The sequence below is a fragment of the Acromyrmex echinatior genome, chromosome 3 (assembly GCF_024713525.1).
Source record: "Acromyrmex echinatior isolate Ae372 chromosome 3, ASM2471352v2, whole genome shotgun sequence".
Classification (NCBI taxonomy): domain Eukaryota; kingdom Metazoa; phylum Arthropoda; class Insecta; order Hymenoptera; family Formicidae; genus Acromyrmex; species Acromyrmex echinatior.
This window is the reverse complement of record NC_141854.1, coordinates 10,412,259-10,435,068: the sequence shown is the minus strand read 5'-3', so window position 1 is coordinate 10,435,068 and position 22,810 is coordinate 10,412,259. Positions and strand designations below refer to the sequence as shown.

At 33.1% G+C, this 22,810-nt stretch overlaps 1 protein-coding gene across 1 annotated transcript; it reads right to left on the bottom strand.

Moving 5' to 3' along the window:
- Positions 1-183: 183 nt before the first annotated feature.
- On the bottom strand, positions 184-22,251 carry LOC105152915 (uncharacterized). Its single transcript, XM_087404615.1, has 4 exons — positions 21,318-22,251; positions 1,879-2,508; positions 826-1,117; positions 184-566 (listed from the first exon to the last, which is right to left on the bottom strand). Exons 1-4 carry the CDS (start codon positions 21,358-21,360, stop codon positions 350-352), a joined length of 1,182 nt encoding a protein of 393 aa, XP_087260741.1. The 5' UTR covers positions 21,361-22,251; the 3' UTR covers positions 184-349.
- Between the last annotated feature and the right edge of the window lie 559 nt (positions 22,252-22,810).

Below are 22,810 nucleotides of genomic sequence, written 5' to 3'. Positions count from 1 at the left end.
GTATATTTACTAACGCCATTATATATTCATATGTGAGGAAAGTAGCTATGTTTATACGTATTATAAGAAAATTGCGTCATAAGGAAATTGCGTGCTTGCAGGCATGTTGTTTTTTTAAAGAAAAAAACGCAGATATTTTTCAAGTGCATATTTTGAAAAGAGCAAAATACAGGTATAGTCACATTACAAGCCGGATTAATTTTTTATTTATTACATCATCAACATTCACCAAAGATATCATATTGTGACAAAGTGTAAAACAATTGTAATAAAACTTTTTTTCACTACTTATATTAAATTAATATATACTGTGACCTTTGCGTAAGATTCGATTGATTTTGGAGATCGGTTAGTGATCCTCGTGAACGTCATCTTCTTCGTCCTCATATTCTATTTCAGCATAATTCGGTATTTCATCGCCATGAATAAAATCGTCGTCATTCGCAGAATAGTTTTGAACTATTTTATCATCATTCATAGTTCGTCCGATAGCAAAATCATCCTGATAATCCAGTTTGGCAGTAGAGAACGATCGATCAAACATTGCATTGAACAGTCCGACATCCCTATAATTACGTTGTATGAAATAACTCGTTGTTGCAGCAATAAATGATCATCGATCGCAAGTGTATAGTTACGATAAAATAGGTAATGTAAATAATCTCGATAACATAAATTATAAAAAAATCAGAGAAATTACTAATCAGAATAAAAAATATCGGGATATAGAATTTTTAAAGAATATTATTCTTTCTGAATTACTTAATCTTCAAATTTTGAAAATGCATTTGCCAACAGAAGTAAAATCCAAGCGAAAGAACTAACTTGGCAATAATTGGGATCGTGCCATTAATAATCCTAGATTGAATGTTGAACCACTTAAACACGGCGTCCATAGAAATGATTGATTCGTTACGTGTGCTTACAAACTTTTCGATATCCTGCTTTTCCTGTTTTTTATATGAATTGATCATGCGATCTAAGCCCATCAGCTTTTTTAAGGAAATTATTTTGATTTTATCGCCCTTTTTCTCTTTTTTCCCCTTCTTGCATTCATCTACCTCTTTGTATTCGCGATCTCTCTGTTCCTTTATCAATTGTTCTATAGACTTTTTATCTGCAACGAACAATTAAAGGAATTTATTATAACAAGAATTTAGTTAACATTAATTTACAGTTGCTCCTCTTTCATGAATCATAATATAAGAAAGAATTAAAAAACCTATAATTCTTTCATAGAATTTATCTTTTATAGGTGATGGAAATGTTTTCACTGGTTCTTTTTTAAGTTTTTCGTTTACAACAAAAAAAATAATTAATTAAAAATTTAGCAAAATTGAAGAATTTTTATAAAGTACAATATAATACAAAAAGAAATTAAAGAGATTTTGAGGTTTTTAAAAGGGAGATGTCACTCTTCAGAATAACAATTTACTCTAAAAATTTTAGAATATATAATACATGATGTTTTAAGATCTTAGACGCAAACTTTAGAGAATAGTAAAGCTTATGAAAAGAATCAACTTTTGTTAAGGAAACTGTGTCAACACTGTTAACTGATTTTTAAGGAGCTACACGTCTGGTCGCATTACATTTACCAGCATACATTTTTTGATTTTATGTTACAAAGAGACAATAAAAAATACAAAAACTTAAATTAGTATCATCAGAGGACAACGTAATGCTGCCGCGCTATCGATTATGTATCTCACATCCGGTCAAACAGGAACGCATAGCTCTTTAATAATGCATCGGAGAGAATATAAGTTTCCTTAACAAAAGTTATTTTTTTTATAAGATCTATCATCCCTTAAAGTTTATCCCTGAGATCTCAAAACACTCCGTATAATAATTATAATTAAATTAAATTTATTTTACCTTTTTTAATTTCTTTTTCTATGGTGGCACAAAATTCCTCCTTTTTCGTGGATTCATAAAATTTCTTGTCTTCGTCTTTTTTCGTAGACTGACAGATTTGCATCTTATCAGTAGTAGTCTTTTTTCTCGACATACATTTAGCAACACCTTTTACACACTTTTTCTTAGTTTCCTCTTTTTTCTCGCACTTCATTTTTTGTTCCTCACAAGACGGAGCTTGTCTTCGATCTTTTTTGTCTTTGCTGCAGCTAGCATAAAATCTTTTGCTTACATTTATGCCGAGAATGATATCGGAAATCGAATCGGAGAAAGATTTACGATTCCGCGGGACGGAGAAAATTGATTGTTTCGTAACATCGCTTGTTGAGTAATATCGCTTTCCGTTTGCTTTGTTGCAGTTTTTATCACTAGTTCGGGATGAATTTCTTTCGCGATAGCTGTTAGATCGCTTTCGATTGTTTCCGGTGCACTTTTGTCGTTCTTTCTTACTACTAGCACCGCACTTTGCATGTTTGTTGTTGCAGTTTGATTCAAAAACAACCGTTTTTTTGAAGGAATTTTTACAGACTGTATATGGTTCATCAGCTTTTTCGTAATCGTCACGTTGCTTATATGATTTTGATTGCCGTCCTGATTAAGATATTAAAATAAAACACATAGTAAAAAAATAGAGATAAATGTCAAAATAAATTAATAGATTAGTGAAGAAAGAATATAAAAACGCACAATACATGGAAAAGGAAACAGGAAAATTAGAGAATGGATAAATCAATACACGGTATAGAATTTCATCAAGATATGCTAAAGTTAAATACTAAATCATAATTATGGCAGCTAATGTTAAATTAATATAATGATGATAATAACAATAATAATTTTGACCTACTATTCTGAATATGAGATACATCAATTTCAGATGTTTCGTGAAGTATCACGTAGATATTAAATTAAATTTTAATATTTCTTAATGAGAATTATTGCTATTATTGTAACAACGATTATGTCGATCTGCGTTACTTTTATTACATCTTCTGTCAACATCTTGCTTCTGTGAACAACTAGAATCTCTTGATTGCCGTGCGCGATTCTTTGATGAGACTCGTGCTTTATTCTCGTCGTACTTCCGATGATTCTCAGAACATCGCTCCTTATTCCAAGTGCATGGCTTTAGTTCGTTCGTCAGTTCGGAACACATGTATTTTTTGTTGAGCTTAGATTTTCTCTCTTGTTTCTCACGCACGTCATCTTGAGACGAGACGCACGTGTCCTTCCGTCGCGTTTTCCCGCAAATTTTTTTATTTTCAAGCCGGCAACGGCTCGTCGCAATGTTTTGAGAACACATATCTTCCTCGATTTCATCTTCGCATTTCGATCGATGTGACTTATCATCCTTCTCGCAACCGGCGGATTTTTTAGACTTTGATGTGCAGGAAAACGATTGCAGTCTCATCAGAGAAACGCGATCTGCGATTGTCAGTCTCATTAAATATCAATCGTTAGTGTATTAATATTATTATAGTTGCAAACTAACTATAAAACGTTTTTCATCGAATTACTGTATGCACATATGTATATTCAAACAATATTAACCCTTCGTTAATATATACTGTGGTGCGAATCACCCACAAAATTATTTTAATTCTCTGAAACTCAATTTTCTTTTATTTTGTAGAACAAAAATACAAATGTTTATAAAAATATCTCTCTATTTTTCAATTCCCAATATAGCCTATATTCAATATGCAAAATAAATACTCTTTATCCAAAATCACTTACTAATTTTTTTTCAAAGTATCATATTTGAATAACAATTCTGTAAATTGTTATTCAAATATGATACTTTTAATACTGAATTTTTTAAAAGTTACAATTTTTCAAAGATTTTTCTCTATTCATTGAATTCAAGAATTTTTTTCATAAAAACTATAATGAAATTTCAAAAACTATTTGAATGTATTCTACAGATCTTGAAATTGATCCATTTTTTTATACTGATTGGATTCTTTAAATAAGAATATCAGTTGTTTAAACATTGCTCTGGGTGTGAGTCACCTAGTGTAAAAAAGCGAACCGAAAAAAGAAATGTGTCAATGAAGGATTAAATTGAGGATTATTTAAGGCTCTTTGTGTGTCCATTCATTACGAATTTTTAGACCGATAATGTCAGAAGCGAAGCAACATAATGAAAATTTTAAAGTAAATTTAAATAGGAACGTTCAAAATAAAACTTTTTTAACTATATTAAATATATTAAAATAGAAATATTTTTGAATAAAACAATATTTGTGTTTCATAGAGTATTGCAAAATATCGCGAAAACTCTTCTTTTATTCCGAAATATAATAAAATCGTATTTATCTCAATTTGATAATTGTAATACAGCTTATGCTTTGTTTTTTGGTTAGGTATAATTTAATTTCAAATATATGGTTATTTATTGATTATCAGAATACAAAGGTATATTTTACAACTCTATTCTATTAAAAATATTGTTTTATTAAAAAATACTCACATTTTAATACAGTATATTTTTCTCGCTTTGTCATGATCCAAGATGACTGTACTGAATAGACAGAAGCTTTCAGCTATATAAATTTAAAAAGTTAAGAATTATTATAACTAGGATTTCAAGAGACCTGGATGCGATCGCGTGTGTCTCAAACGAATAATCGATGTATTCGCACTCTGATCCTTCTTCAAGTTTTCAAACTCTCGAATAGATTGCTGAATCACGGTGCAACTTTTTGAGGAGAAAACACGACGCGATACAAAAGGTAGATACAACGAAGTCTTTCGAAATTCTCGATTTCCCAAAATTCCGGAATAGGCCAAGTTACCAAATCGAGATGTTCTCAACGTTTCAAATAAAGATGGCAATGGATTGGAGATATTTGTAGGCGTTTGCAAAATACATAGAGAAGTGTGCGAAAGCTGAATCCGTTGCTTCGTTGTGCTCGAAAGATCTTTCTGCATGTAATTCCAAACTTCTGGAGATTGCGACGAGTCATATTTTCGTGAATATTGATTGTCTTGTAATTTGAACTGATCTCGTGACTCTTGCTGCTTGATTTTTAGTGTTTCTAATTCCAAATTTGCGGAAGACAAAGAATCCAAATTTTTTCCAGTGGTATAAATCAATAAATCATCAATTGACTCTTGCTTGATTGTATGATTAATTTTGGGTACTTGACTTTCTTGAAGAGTGAACATTATTTTTGAACGGCAGTCACCGCAGTGAACATTACCAGATTTTATCATGGTATTGTCATTATACATAAAATCAAAATCATTAGTCTGAATGTTTGGAAGCCTTTTATAGTATTTGTTTCTAGATACTGGATTTCCATCTAATAACTCTTTGTACTTAATGAGAGGTTTCAATGCTTCTGGATGCGTTATTTCCGTATTCACTTTGAAAGGCAAAAAATATGTGAGCGATCGAGAACTGAAGGATGTCGTAGTGATTTCAGATAAAGCCATCCATGTTGTGAAGATTATAGGTTTCGGATTATTGGAAACTGTTGTTAAATTAATTCTTCTGCTCTGACGAGCATTCTCTTGCTTGCAAGAGGAGTTGAGGAAAATTGAAAGACAACGTTTAAATGTATTCGTGGGCGCGTGCGTTTCATGCTAATTTGTGTGTCGTAAAGAAAAATATTATTCTATAAACACAATTGAATATTTTTTTATTTAAAATACTTTTAGTTATTTTTATGTATTTATATTTTATATTAATATTTATTATTTATTTTGCTATCTTTATGTATTTTTCTTCTTCGTAGATTAGTTTTGATCAGATTTTTTTATGTATTATTTTCACGTATTATTTTCAGTATATAATTTATTTTAAAAAATTAAGTACAAATTATCGAAACTTTAGAAATGTTATTATAAGACTTAATATCTTCTTGTTCACATTATTTATAACTAAATTATTAATTTTTTACTAATTGAAGAGAGGTTAATTTTATGGAGTACCTGCAAGGATTTAGTAGGCAGAATATATGATAGATCATGCAATGCCCATATTCTGAATCCATTCATGTTTGTTTTTATTGATATAATATTTAATTAAATTAGTTTAAATTTTGATTTATTTGAAATTTTGAAAGTTTGGAATAATACAGAAAATTTTGTTATAAGTGTCAAAAATGGTTTGAAGTTTTCAACATATCGCTCTAAAAGTGATATTGCATTCAACAATCGACGGTCGATCGGCTACGTAAATATTTAAACATAATAAAATATAATAATAATGCTAATAAAATATCGCAAATCGAAAAATTTGAGAAAATCACATTTTCTGAACATTATTGGACAAGTCGAATATAAGTAATATAAATAAAATATTATTATCGCAAACAAGGACATTGTGTGTGTGATAATATTTATAATCTTTCTTTTAATGATCGAGAGTATCGTTAATATATCAGTTACAGAATTTTTTGACAATAAAACCGCATCATCTGTATTCGCGCCTTTGAAATCGAAAAATCTTATTATGTAGAAAAATCTGATCGGGCGTCGGTCGAATGTGTGTAATACAATATTTGCATTTACTGCAGTTTTTAATGTAAGGTAACATAATGCTCGTCGCGCGAACGAGTTTAATGATCAGCAAACGTGACTCTACGCTTGTTGGCGTTCGCTTTTCTTCGTCCACGAGCCTTGACCTTCTTTGGAAACACGAATTTCAAAGTCTCGAGATGTTCGTTAGATTCCTCTTTTGCAAACTCATTGCCATCTTGTGTGTTATAGTCGGACGTGGGCGGTTGCATTGAACTCCAAAATTGATTCTATGTATATATATATATATATACATATATATATATATATATACGCAGTTACATTTATTTGCTATTAACTTTTATTAATTTTATTTTATTTGCTATTAACTTTTATTAACTTTATTGTTACGTTTACTTTTAATTACAACTAATAATTAATAAATTATAATTGCAATCTATAATTTGTAAATTCACAAATTTGTACTGCGATTATTATCGTACGAGAACTTTCTTTTACCTTGATACAGAAGATTGCTCTTTATGTATTCATATTTATTATTTACCGAGCACTGAGAGGAAGTTGGGTTCGCATCCTGTTTTGATGATCGCGCGGTACACAAACTTCTATCCAACAGTGTTCGCTCTTGGCTGTTCTCCATTGATCGAAAATTGAGCGAAATGGATCCCACAACTTCGTCTCGTTATTGTCACGCATCTTCGAAATGCACAAGAATTAATCGAATCTTTGTATTTTTTTAATATGATTTAAATTAAATGAATTTATTAAGTCACAATATAAAATTAATGTTGTTCTTACCGATATAGTGTTCTTGAGAGTAGAAAATAGTCTCATTGAGTTTTTAAAAGTAGAAAATAATTTTTGTACAGTATAGATGCTGTTTATGTTCATGTCAACTTTAAATATGTATAATTTGTGTAATAATTCTTTTCTCAGAAAAATTTTAGGTTTTTTGTAACCAAAAAAAGTATTTTGTCATCGCATTTCACATTGTGAAACAGATTACGATCGGTATTTCAGGATGTAAATGTTCATAATGTAAGGAGATATTTTCAACGCAATAAGTATGATATAAATATGCAGATTTGCAATTGTGAAAGTATAAAGTAATTTCTCACTGACAGAAAAGACTGAAAGTTTTAATACATAATTTTCTTAATTATTTTAATATGACATATAATTTTTTTGTAATTATATGTTTTCTATTCGTCTGCTTATATTCCTAATTAAATATATTGTATACGTGCATTCACATTATTGCGTGTACGCTCTGTCGTTTACGAAGAGCATATTGTTGTAATCAATGTAATCATCGCGTTGCACAGTACTGTCCGTCCAAGTCGATACACCTACGAAGCGTTACTTAATCCATATAAGGGTGTTGGAGAACTTAGATCTTGGTCTACGTCGTTTCCGACCGTATTAACGAGCCAAGTTCCCGTTGTTGACGACTGATACTCGCGGAGGAGTAATTTAATCGTGCACTTCGTTGCAGGCGGTGCAACGTATAGTTAATGAGTAGAATCGGCAAAGCAGTTCGCTAAAGCATAAGTACGACGAAGTTGCACAGACAAGTTATAGGTGTATCAAAAAGGGCAACAAGAGATTGAAAAAAAATCAGCAGTGCTTGCACTTACCCTGTAGTATCTCACCAATACTGATTACATTATATGATCATTAAAAGCAAATTTCTTTCAAATTGACCTCAAGATTAATCGATAAAACGAACAATTTATCTCTAACGGATTTAACTTCGGCGATAATTCTTTAATAAATTCATAGAATCCAATTCATTTAATTTTTACAAATTAATATCGATTATTACGGCTATTATAAATAGCTACAATAATCAATATTAATTTGTAAGAATTAATTGGATGAATTGGATCTATAAATTTATTAAAAAATTATTGCCGAAGTTATGTTCTTTACACGTTCACCCTATCAAAATCGATTCAACAGAATTTATTCTACTCGAGTATATTTCTACGTCTAACTGATTCAGTGCTCGTGATACGCGACGCCAATCAACTTTACTTAATGAATACCGTTCGCGCGAAACGAGTGCATTTCTCCACGGATGCCTCGAATTCGATTAATTCGAAACAAAGTTAAAGTCAGGTGACGTCCAGCCGGCAGCGCGAGCGAGCGCAATCGAGCGAGTGCAAGCGGGTAACGTAATACGGAGTCAGACTACCTGAGCGATCTGACAGCCAGCTATAGGAACAAAATCGGTCGACGCATCCGATCGTCCGGCACAGCTGGGTTTTACGAGGCAACATTAAATTACGAATAAATTTCACATAACACATCGAAGCGTTCCACAAATATATGGTTGAAGAATAATAATGTAATCTGGTATACAAGATAGCGCCTATACCCGCGCAATTAAACGAATGCATCAACGAGTATATCAATAACGAAATTACTAATTAATGTAAATAATATGACAGTAAATTAATATTTCATTATTTGTATATTATGTTGTATATTGTATGTTGTATATATTCAAAGAAATTATAATAAAAAAATAGTATAAGTAGTATTAATTATCAACGTATTTTCTATGTTGCTAAAAATATTATTAGTTGTTATAAAGAATTAAAATATCGACCCATGTTACATATTTCTTTTCATATTCAATAATTAAAATTTTAATTTATAATTTTGCTGGTTGCTAATTTTATCTACCTTAAAATTCAGGTTTAAGTTACTAAAATTATTTTATTACACATTTTGTATAATGCATATAATATATATGCATATTATAATATATTATTACGCAATGACTCGACCGAGAAAAGCGGTTTCATTGGAGCATGCTCTGTGGAAGAGACAAACGTCAGCGGCGAACAGATCGATTATTTGCGTCCATGGAAACCACAGTTGGACCAATGCGAAGAGACTAGTCTCCTTTTTGGACAGGCGCATCTGCCTTTTCCATCCACGCGGTTTTCATTATTGTATTATAAATAATTTATATATATATATATATATATATATATATATATATGTATATAAAACTTTTCAGTGCCAAGTATGTCTTACCTACTATTATATTATATAAGTCTTTTGTATAATATCATATATGTATATCTTATTTTATTTTATCTTATTTTATTTATCTTATTATGTTTAGCTTATTTTATTTTATTGTTTTATGTTGATTTTTTAATTGCTATTTTATATAAAGTGTATTCATTAACAGAATTTCATTAAATATTAATTATCAATTAAATGACAACTTTAAAAGAAAAAAATTTATGTGTAATGTACTCGCATAATCTATATACATATATATGTGCATGTATGTATATATATATATATATATATATATATATATAATATATGCATAGAAAGATATAAAATTTAGTAAATATAGATATTCACTTATTAGCAATATATGTATTTACTAAAATGTATACGTTTACTATGACAAACGGCTCGCAATATTATGTTTTTACTAATGTGTTGTAGCAAATATATGCATTGTCTAGTAAATAAATATGTTTACTAGAAATAATAGACATTCTTAGATGATACTTTTGCCAAACTTTTACGTATATACATACATTGATTTAATTTAATAAGTATATATCTTTACTAAATTTAAAGTTTTTATCGAGACATATATAGATATACATATATAAAACTATATACATATATCTCATATATATCAAAATTATAATTGATGTTGATTTATTTATTAATCTACCCGAGTACATTAGTACTAACATATTAATAAAATATTAATTAATGAAATATAAATTGTAGTACACGTAAATTGAATTGTATTATGTTACAATAAAATTGAAAAAAGATAAACAAAACCGTATTAAACCAATGTACGCGTCATACAAGAAAGGGAAGAAGGCGGAGCCACTTCTCTCACCCTTAGCTCCGACGAGACTTCCTTGTTGTTTGCATAACTCATAAATCCCGATAGAGCATAAGATACGATGCAAAAATGCCACGTAATCTACTACCGCTCGTGGGCGTGAGTATCGGAGCAAGAGCTACAGCCACAGCTCGGAAGCGCATAAATCTTTCGGTATAACTTCCGGCTTTCCCGTCCTCTAATCGAAGGAAGAAATGATAACTAACCTTTGCTTCAATTGAAAACGCTATTCTTTTAAACGCTTGTCTGATTTTGAATGTATTAGCAACATGTACAAGAACATTTACATAAAAATTTACGTAAATGTGTACATTTTTAATGCACGATAATTTTACGTGACTCTATACATATAACAATAAAATAAGAAATGTAATAGAATAAAGTAAAACAGAAATTTATTTAATTATTTTTATGCAACAAATAAGTATCATCATAGTAGTAGAATTTATATAAATGTGTAATTATATTGTAACTTTTGACATATAATATTATATTACGTTCATATGTATTTTATATTCCACATAAAATTACAATTTTACATGATGCACGCTATGCCCTCAAGCTTTAGTGCAATTATAATTCGGCACATAATTATTGTTACTTCAATCATTATTCTCGTTATACTTATAGATAGACATTTCCTGTGTTGTAAGTGTACGTGATAAAACATCATGTTTTTTTGTGATCGGATTACAAGAAAAAAAAGTTGCAATCACCACAATTTAACTATAATTTATATTTATAGTCTTTTTTATCATAGTTCGACTATAACGTAGTCAATTTATGCTTAATATAATCACACACATACTTTAAAATCTTTAAAAAGATTACAAATATGGTATATATGTAAATACATACAATATATATAGTAATTCAAGATTGAATTATTTAAGCAATGAAGATCCAGCTTCGATCGTTATTTTAATTTCTATAGTATTGTGTTTTCACATATGCAGTCTAAAATAAAGATTCTTAATATTGCTTAAAATCTTTAGTTTTTTTCTTGGCACATTTCTTAGTTCTTATTACCATATAAATAATAAGTGAATGTGTTAAAAAATAGTTCAATATAATTGCGATTGCATTTAATAAAAACGTTTATTTTAATTGTCATTTATATCTTGATATTTTACTATATTGTTATTTAAAATTATAAATTATAGTATAATTTTTTCATATTCGCGAGATAGCTAAGTATATCATATTATTATATATATAATTGCTAACATTACAACAGTAATAATCAAATTAATCATAAATGGAGCTTCTAATCAAAATAATTATTTTACCATGCAATTATAGTCACAAATGCAAACATTTTTCTCTCAGTGCGCGGGAGGGACAAACGATGCTGCATCGTTTACAGTTAAAATAATGGCAAAGTCGTTTGAGTTTGATCTTACTAAATATGCACACCAGGCCGTAACACTGACGTGTAATACGTGCGTGTATGGGTGCACACGCATTTGCGTACGCGCAATGCACAAACGTATCGCATTACTCGCAGAGCAACGCCCATTATCAGTTTCGGATGGCAGAGAGCGTGCACGCGAAATCGACTGGCACGTATCAGCGCAATATGACAAACGCCGCGCGTACGTGATTGACATTCGAACGACACATCGCGCTGTGCGTAGTTTACGAAAATTGCATCGTCGGATACAATGCGGTTTAGGAACGCTAGAAAACAAACGGCGTATGCCGGAGCGATCAGAAAAATCACGCGGACCGATTTTCCGCGCAGCGGTCACCTTTCAGGGCAAACCGCTTTTGTGATTTCGCTTTCTCTCCATAAACAATTCAGTAAAAAATTGATTTTTTATTTACTTTTTTACTATTATTATTTTTTATTTTCAACAAAAGAGAAGAGAAAGAAATTATAACTATATCGTATTATATGTATATTGAGAAAATATATCGCTCTACACGCGCAACTAAAAATTGTCAGGTGTTGTTTTAGTTGCTTGCAAAAAGAGAAAAAAAAACGTTAAAAAAAGAAAGTATGTTTTAAAGCAATATACTTTTAATTTTCTACTATTAATTATTTTATCTCTCAACATTGCATTTAAAAATTAATATTATAGCTTTTTAATAATTCAAAATATTGAAACTGATATATTCTGGAAAATTTTATTTTTTGTTGTGTCATTGTTGTAGCAAATGAATACAATATACAATAATAATTTTACATAATAATAATTTTATTATTTAATAATAAAAGATATAAGACACAAGATATATGCAAAAGACAAAATATGTGCTTTGAAATTTGTTTTGTATTTGAATTCGACGAATTTAGTTTCTTTACGCCTCCTTGAACTTTAAGACTTCTATATTTTTAGCCTTCGAATTTTATATATATTTTATAGTTGAAATTTTTGATCATCAGGTACATCCTCTTATTTGACTCAAAGATACCATCGTCATCAGCCGTTTATCGTTCGCGATTTATCGTTTAACAAATTGCGCGTTTACAAAACGCAATCCAACTAAAAATCTGAGTCTCCGGAATCTGATGGAAGGAAGAGAAAGAGAGGAACGAAGGACGCACGCTTCGTGTCGATCGTATCGGGGCCCCGAATCTTGGAATTCGAATTTGTCGTCTTATCTGCGAATTCCATCGTAATTGCTTATCTACGAGGTGCCTGCACGCACTGGGACCGCCATATCCAGCTATTTTATGTCTCATCCTACGAAACACGCGCACGGTGCAGTCTCACATGTTCGCCCGTCACCCGACTTCGTTTATTGTCGGTAGGCACGTCGTATACACGTTGGCCCTACGTGCCCCTTTTCCACTCATCGGCGAATTCCGGTGGCGCCTCCTCTCGCGGTCGGTTACAAGAATTGATATCTTCCATCGCGTATAGCAAAGTCGTAGAATCTAATTTAACCCGGCTCAACTCAATTCTAAACATGACGTTAAGATGGTCCAATATTAACAGACCTTTCTAATTTAAAGTAATCAAATATAGAAAATCTATACGTACAAAAAAATTAATATTCTAGAATTGCATAAGAAGAATACGAAAAAATTTATAATAATCATAACAAATAGGTAGAAATGTAAGGCTGGATGCTTCGTAATTCTTTATGCAGCTCCCGTTGGGATTAAACACAAAAGCCAACAACATCGTGGAGGGTCAGAATCGAAGTTCTGCGAAGGAAAGGTGGAGTCATAGGTAGACTTGTACGGTCTGCGAGTGTCTGGCACGAGTCAGTATGGTAAGGCTGGCTTGGCTGACTGGTTTCGTAGCATGATCGGACGTAGTTAGTTCGGGACCGAGCAGCACGCATCCCAAACTTTGATTAAACGAGTCGCAGGGTCTCGCGGCCCGACTCATTTGTCTGCCCTCCCCGGTCTTCTTCCACCCACCCCTTCACCATCTTGTGCTATATGTCTCTCACGTAGCTTCTGCTTGGCTCTACCAAGAATCGCGAGCATTCTTGGTAAATTTAGCAAGACCGCGCTCGAATATCTAATGTCCTCTCAAAACGACCCTGCGTTATCACCGAGACAATCGATGACGAGCAAGTGCAATTTTCCTGTGTCGCACGCGTGCAATACATTAGTGAAAGTACCACAGAGTGGTCTACCCGTGAAATTTTACAAACTTGTCAACAATTTGTCTTGATCTGAAACTTATTAAGGATACAAGTATCCTTAAAATTCTTCTTTTAAAGTTCTTTTGTTGCGGCCCTTCATTCGGACAAATGGGATATTACTGCTGGGCCATTTAAGAAAACAGTGGGACAACCCGGTTGCCTCATTTAAAAAAAAAATAGAATCGTCTATGTTTTTTTTTCTTACATAAGTCAATTCTTCTAATCGTCTTGTGTTTGTAAAAGTACTAAGATAAGATTTATGTAAGCAAAATATATGATTTCACAGTTAAAAAATGGGAGGTTCGTTCTATTGTACTCCTGGAGATAGTATCCATTTGTTTTATAAAAGACTTTTATCTTAAAGTACTAGAAAAAGATTTTGTTTCTTTAATAATTTCCCAGAAAATAATTTGTTATTCTTTACATGGAATCATTTCCGTGTAATTAGTGTCAATATATTATTTCGTATGAATTAGACATATTCTGTTACTACGTATATTTACCCATTAAAGTGTTCGCAACTTTTCAATCGCACAGTAAAAAAATAGTATTATTATTATTTTCTAATCTGTTAAACGTATATTTCCTAAAAGATTACAATAATATATTCCATCTATTATATGTACACCATCTATTATAATTAATAAATTTTTATAATTTATTATAAAAATAAAACTATTAAATAATATGTTCCATCTATTATATATTTCGTTAAAACTGATTCTATAACTATGATACGATTTAAGAAGATCACTTTCTTAGTTTTATTTTTCTGAGTTTAGATTCAACCTGGCTAGGTTGATGTCAATTGTCGTGGTGTAACTGACTTGTACATAACCGTGCGAGTGATGCATCGAATCGTCACCGATTCGTCGCGCGTACGGCAAAATTGATTACCGTTATCGACGACTGGGCGTCACCACGGTTCCATAAACGGATAATGGTACACCACCTCGGTCCTATTCCCTTTGGAACATCTGTATGGAAGCCGTCTGCAGGCCGCGGATGGGGCAGATATCGTGTTACTAACGTCATCGTTGGCGAAGCGTTCAGGAGAGAGAGAGAGAGGGGGGGGGGAGGGAAGAGGGGCGGCAAAGAGGGCTCGAAACGGATGGTAGGAACCCATGCAGACCACACAGACGGTTTCCACCGGTGCGAACTACCGTTCTGGATCCCTCGATCTTAACTCTATCGCTTGGCGATCGAACACAGACACGACAGCCATCGCGCTAACTTGAAATGGAAACTCTTCGGCGAAGCACATACATTCCTCTTCATAACTTAATAAAAGATCTCTAAGAGGGAGCAATGAACACGTCCTTGCTGTCTCATGAGAAAGAAAGAGTGAAGTCACCTTAAAATCACTGAATGCTGATAAATCCTTTCTCCTAAATACTAACAAATATCATGACTTTATATGATATCGTAATTATTAATTTTCTTTTACAATTATAAATTAAGAAATTGTATGTTTATAAGATTCGCAAGTATATTAATCATCAAGCTTAATGGCCGCAGCACAGACTCTTGCATAACGCATAATGCATAGTGCAAGGGAATCAATCAATTGAAAATCTTCTTTTCCATGAAATAAGAGGAAAGAAAAGATTCTGATTAGTTGATTCGCTTATGCACTATGCGCTATGCAAAAGTCTGTGCTGTGACCTTTATAAACGCCATATTACAGGAACAATAACACTTGGCGTACCCAACCCAATTTGATTGCTTATAACTTTTCTAGAAATGAACACATTGTAAATAATTTTTTTCAATTGAACCACTAGACATTAAAGAACATAATGTATCAAGCAAACATACGTATCTTGATTAATAAAAAAGTTATAAGCAATAGAAAAAGCATTGAAAAAGAAAGCCGGATATGCTATATCAAAAAGGCATTTAAAAGTCAACATCCTAATCAAATAAAAAAAAGTGAATTTTTGTTACGTATAAAATCATTCAGATATTTTTTCTTTGTTGTAAATTAAATAATTAAAGACACGTTCTAATCTTATTTTGCCATATATTATAATATGGATCATGATAACACATACAATATATTTTCTTACGAAATTTGATTTTTCTTAATCAAGTGTGTGTATAAATATAAATTATACATTTAAATTATACGTTGAGCATTAATTATGTACAGAGCTATTTTTAAAGCCAAGAATGTTCTACAATTAGTACGCCGTGTGTGTGTGTGTAAGATCCACACATTATTACGTAATATATACATGACAGCACGATGAATGGAACATGTCAGTTTTATCTGCCTTTACGCATCATCTGTCGTTCGTCGCGCGCGCGAGTGCGTGGAATAAAGAGCGCCGAATTCTGGCGATGCACCGATGCGATGTATCGAACGTGTGTGGGTGTCACGGGGTGGCCACCTGTCTAGCGAGGTATGCGCTGATAACATCACTGGAGAGAAAACCGAACGAACGAGAGAACGAACGAACGAACGAACGCCCAGCGCTAAGCAAAGACAAGGGCGGTAACTCACCCCGACAAATTATAGAGTGGCCAGACAGCGCGTCTCTCTTTCTTTCTTCCTCTCTTCCTCTCTCGTTTAGCTTCTATCCTGCTTCACCTGGATCTTTTATCCTTCCTCACTGCGCTTTAAAATCTACTGGGTCCACCGGATTTTCTTGTACTTTACAGGAAAATCTATTCCCGTCAATGGATGACAATCCGACAATTTCGCAGATGCAATTTGTTTTCTTTGTTGTAAATTAAAGATATGCTCTAATCTTATTTTGCTATATATTATAATATGGATCATGATAATATATACTATCTGTTTTTTTATGAAATTTGAATTTTGTTCATCAAGTGTGTGTATAAATACAAATTTATTTAGTTCGGAGATGTATATTAAAAATACATTGTTATAATTTGATTGATATGTCAATTCTCAGGAAACAAGAAACGTTTTGAAAGATTTCAGTAACGTTGCAGCAACGTTGTAATGTTACTGAAATGTTTCTTGCTTAGTTTATATATTTATATCTTAATATATGCATTGTATGTAATATAATATTATTGTATATTTATAAAAAATATAAATAATTATTATAATAAATATATTAAGTGCGTGATGATGCAACGCTATATTTTGCAAATCTAATACAAAAACCTACAATATCAAAAAAACGAATTGCCCGAGAAACAAATACATTATTACGTATACTTTCCACAGTATATTTTCCACAAAATATACTGTACTCCTAATATGGAAATTAACAAATTAATAAAATTGGTAAAAAGTTGTAAAGTAAGTACATGCTGAATTTTTAAACTCGTTCGACTAATGTTAGTCAAGAGAATTATGTAAATTTCGTTTCCGATCGCGCCATGCGTGTGCACACGCGCGTGAAATTCGCTACACATTTTAGCCCCTGACTTAGCAACTTAACGAGGCGTACCTCACCATGTAAATTACAAATAATAAATATCCGGTCGGTGGTCTTATCGAGTCCGACAAATCGGAGATTTCGGCAGTCGAGGAAAGGGAGAATCCCCCCTTGCGCTACGATGTGGGCGGGCCCCCCCCTTCTCCCTAAGGACCCCCATGGCTATAAAAAAGTACACCTTGCTTCGTCCCGACGGGACATTTAACCCCATTGCACTCGTGCGTCGCCTTCACGCAATGCATCAGAAGTCCTCTCGCGTGAATGCTTCGCGAAACTCGATGATCGAACGATTTTTTCATCAAGCACGTAACAGTTTTCAAACAGGTACACATAATCGTTGAGATAAAATCTCGAAATTAATTAAAGATAATTTACAGCAATAATTTGTAATTTTTTTAATCTAATTTAAATTTTCTCCCAAGAAGAATAAAAATGCTCATATCAATAAATAAATGGTAAGACAAAAAAGTGTGTGTATTTATAAAAGTGATCGAAAATTAGATTTGATTTCATATGTTATTCTGATTAACTCCAGTGTCTACACATATGAATTTTTTTTTTTTTTTTTCATAACGCTCGTGTATTCGCGCGCGCAACAAGCCGCGGACCCGGTTTAGAGAAGGCTGTTCCGTTTGCGGGACACCCCGTGGAGGAAAAATGTGTCGATACAGTTCGGTAGGTTAAGTAAGAGAGTTGCCACATAGGGACTCTCTCGCGGTGGTAATTCAATCCCCTTGGACGTAGGTAGGTGCGTACTTACGTGCGGGCGTGTAAATGCGGCACGTAAGACCGGCCACACACCGGTGCAAAAGGACGAGGACAGCAAGAGGATAGAAGGAAGTGTCTACGTCGTGCGGTGATCTAAAATGAAGGAGGATGAATGCCGGAGATGAAGAAAGAGTTATTCAGGGACGAGAAGAGGAGAAGGGGATTTATGGAGATTGTTGATCTGGTAGCCACCTGATGCAAATAGTACTGGTAGTTGCGGCAATAACTATATGCGGTCGAGTATCTGCCATATTTATTAATAATTAAATAATCTAATCTTTCGTACTTAAAATCAAGTTACAAAATGGTTACGAATCTCGCCTTACCGTGTCACGAATTAAATGAAATAAGATAGGAAAGTTTGATGCTTCGATGTTAAAAAATTTGTTAGAGAGTTTTTTTCGTAATTATAAACAGTGTAAACTAATAATTTGCATGCATTTCAGCTTCTAACGTATCCGAGAGTAATACTTAAGATTTAGATGAACTGAACTATAATATTCTATCGAGAAATAATAATACTAAATAATAAAAATCAAAAATGAGGAAGAATTCTAAGTACAAAGAAATTGTCCCTTTATCATTCATGTCTTTTCTTCTTATTCTATGAAGAGGAAAGAAGATACAAAATTATCTTGTTTAATTGAAATAAATGTTTTAGAACGTGAAATATAATATTTGGGCTAGAGAGAGAAAGAATACTGAATAGACCAAGAAATCACCTTGTTCTAATTACAAGAGAAAAAAAGAAGATCTAGCAAAAGACAGGGTAGGGTAGAAGAGGGGAAAGGAAAGCCTGTGCGGAAAGACAAAGGGGGAGAAGGAGGGGGGGGGGAGGGAGAGGAGAGAGATATAGATGAGAAATACGAAGGAAGAGCTCGCCTTGCATGGCGGCCTCGAGTACCGACCGACTCCCACCGGCTGGCTGCACCATCGCCATCGTCTCCACCTTCTTCGCCCCACCTCCTACCTACCTATCCACGCCGCGTATCCTGCACCTTCAGGGTGGCGTCACGCTCAAGACGCTTCCGGTGTTAAATTACCCCGTACTTCTCTCTCTTACTCCTTCCCTTCGTTTCCTTCTCACTCACTTTTTCTATCCTGCCCTTCGCTATATCCTTCACACACTTCTACAATTCTTTCTGTTCTAACGACAGGGTTATCACCATCCTTGAAAAGTATGCAATTACTAAAATTCACAAATGATCTGTCGAACGGTCCTCCAAAAAGTGTTTGTCTTTACCACGTGATTGAATTTTTCTTTAGGAAATAAAAGAATTTTATTAATTTTTAGACAGTATAGAGATAATTTCTAAAATAGATCTTACAAATCGTACCTAACTATTATTTCTTAATTGAAATTATCTGTACTCTCTAAAAATTAAAAAAAAAAAGATTCTATTTTAAATATGACTCCGTATAGTATAATATATAGTTAGTATATTACTTGTCAATTAATCATTAATTAATTTACAAGAATTAATTAAATGGTTTCGTCTCCTACTCTTGTGCTCTTGAAATTTTCAGTCTCTGTAATATACCGCGATCTCGTTTATCTGTCAAGATGACATCTCTATAATGTGTAAACGTTGTATTATGTTTGACACGAGTGTATCGAGAGTGAATCTGTAAAAACCGAAGGATAAAGTTGGAGACAGGGAAATTTTGGGAAAGACTAAATACATACTTTAACGAGACGCACAGAAGTCTTTGATCAGACGCTTTTATCTAATCACGATATAATTTAAATACGTCTTCGGTCTCCATATTTATATCTCTGTATCTAAATATCGAATGTCGAATATTAATTGTACTCGAATCGATATTCTAGCAATGCAGTTGCTCTACATACCGAATACTTAGAATTCGTCTATTTCGCGAGTGATCTAATGCAACCTAACGAGCATCCTCGTTGAATAGTTTCGACTTCACGATGTTCCTGCCCTTGACTTATCGATTCCCGCACGGCCCTTTTATAATTACTTCAGGAGATAATTAAAACGGTCCCTCGGCGCTTCACCGCGCGCGCTTCGTGCCCCTTCGCACGTCGGAGGGTGTATAATCGATACCGACATCGAGGGGTGTCCATAACGGGAAACACCCACCCTTTTCGACACAATACGCGTATCGTCCCCTAAATATACATACATCTTTCTTCCGTAAACAACCACCAGGGGTAACCTAGATGTACGTCGCGATGATTCTCATCGAAACAAAACACGAACATATAAACGCGTGCATCTTTGACGATTAATTACACGGTAATTGTTGTTGGACATCTTGATTATTAATTAGCCTGTAACTATTATGTAATTGTTTTTTACAAAGCTACAATGAGAGAAAAATATTTGGTATTTGTAACTGTAATTACATATTACTGTAATTATGATTATTATTGCTATAATAATAACAACAGTAACTATGTATATAGTTCTAACAACAAATGTATATAGTTGGCAATCTAAAATGATTATCATTATAGTTATTATAATCATAAAATAGTTGAAATTACCATAAAAATTATAGACCATAAAGATTCAAGTGATTATAATTTTATAGTTATTTTTTTTTATGGTTGTCCCAAAATATACATAATCATACAATTATAATCACTTGAATCATTTTTATGGCAATTTCAACTATTTTACACAGAGAAAATTGTTTTGTAACTATAATTATAATTATTACTGCTATAATAATAATAACAGTAATTATGTATATACTTCTAGCAACAAATGTGTGTGTGTGTGTGTGTGTGTGTGTGTGTGTAAAATTATAATTATAGTAATATATAATTATAGTTACAAATACAAAACATTTTTTTTTCAGTGTGCAATATATTTTTTTGCGCGTATAATTATACTTTTAATCACATATCTTTTTATTAATATTTTATATCGATATAGTCGCAATAAATCTTAAAATTATCAAAATCTTTTAGGCTATTCTGGGCTCATACTTTATACTGTTTCTATCTCTCGAAATCTCTTTTTGCTATACGTAACTGAAAATATAATGGCAGATGGTCTTTCAGAGCCTGAAGCTAATCATCTTTGGAAATCTTCAATGTATGCTAATTCAAACTGATTGAAAAAAATGTTTCAGTTTTTTTTAGCGGCACCTCTAAATAAGATAATTATTAATTCGTAGATTTACCTGCACTAAGTTAGTGGAGATCTGAAACTTAAGTTTCATCAGTTTTCACACAGCAACTCTGCACTCACCGAGCAAAAAGCGGAAGATGTCAGAAATCGGTGTCGAGAGCATCGAGAAGGGTAGACACGAGGACACACGAACGGGCGGATGGACGGATGGACGGATGGACGGACGGACGATGTCGATGGTGGCAAACTCGCGGAGGCACCGGAGGAAGATGAGGTCGGAGGTAACCCGACACCCAGCCGCAGCGTCGGTAACGTGAGAGCCCCTTTACCCGTCCCCCCATCTCTCTTTCTCCCATCTCCTCCGCTAACCGGCTCGCCCTCCCGTAGACTCATCCGCGAATCCACCGGAGTGCTCGCGCAGAGACAAATCTCCTTTTTCTCCGTCGCACCTCTCTCGGCGACGTAGCTGCGAGGAGCGTGTACCTGGTGTGAGCCACGAGACGGAGGAGGACTCAATTATGTCCGCGAGATGAGCGTAGTCGCGTCGCGTCGCGTTTGAGCATTTTTCGAGCGACTGTCACCCGCGAAGTGCAGACGCGACGCAATGCACTTCTTGCGAATTACGATCTTCGTTCCCGTTAAGCTCCTCGCACCGTGGAAGTAAGACGCCATTTCTTAAATTCCGATAGCTAAATTCAGTCTTTTGTCAGAAATTCGGACATTTATAGCTTTACAACGACGACATTAAATAACATTACTATGAGATTAAAAGTATCGAATATAAAAATTAGACGATAATTAAAATTATTCTTTAATTTCATAAAATTATTACGCAATAAACGTAATGATGCTATAATGAAAATGGCTTGTTATTTGAATGATTATGCATTTATAAATTGAACAAAACAATTGAAAAATACATATTTTTTAAATATAATTTTGTGAAACATGTATAAATACAATTGTATATATTTATCTAGGTATAAATATTATATATTATTTATATTTAAATAAATAGGCAATTCTCTCTCTCTCTCTCTCTCTTCTTCTCTATCATTCTGAACAAATCTTGGTACGAGACAATCGTATGGATTAGCAAGCAGTCACTATTTATCAGACTTGTTGTGCATCGGCGAGCGGAGGCGATCATGATCGACAAGCTTTCTCCAAACCTATTATCGGCCCGTCGCCTCTGGCCACGTGTTGATCCACGTGCATGTACGGGTGATACGCGTGTACCGTATTTCCATAGATCATACCGTGTTGGAGATTGCAGAAGGGTGGTAAATAGGCGAGGGTGTCGCGTAACGAGATCATGGCACCGAGAAAATATCTCATACGAGAGAGGTAACCTTCCCATAATCCTCGTCTCTCGTTGTAGCAAATATTATGATTTTATTTTATTATGAGAAAAAGATAAAGATAAAAATTCAAACTAATAAAAAAATAGCAATAACGAAGTAAATTCTTCATTGACATTTATATTAGGTTGCGATAAAAAATATTACTTAAAACTCGCGCATCTGTTTACAGAGTTTTCCGAAGGTTTGCTCTTTGATTATCACTTTTAGACAGATAATATTTTAATGTTAACACGTGAGAATGACGGGTGA

Excerpts from the sequence above, each read along its gene's own strand:
- LOC105152915 (XM_087404615.1), bottom strand. The coding sequence starts at position 21,360 with ATGCTCTCGACACCGATTTCTGACATCTTCCGCTTTTTGCTCG. Across the intron at positions 1,118-1,878 it reads AGAAAAAGAAATTAAAAAAG|ATAAAAAGTCTATAGAACAA; the intron begins GTAAAATAAATT and ends TGTTCGTTGCAG. Across the intron at positions 567-825 it reads ACGATCCCAATTATTGCCAA|GGATGTCGGACTGTTCAATG; the intron begins GTTAGTTCTTTC and ends ACGTAATTATAG.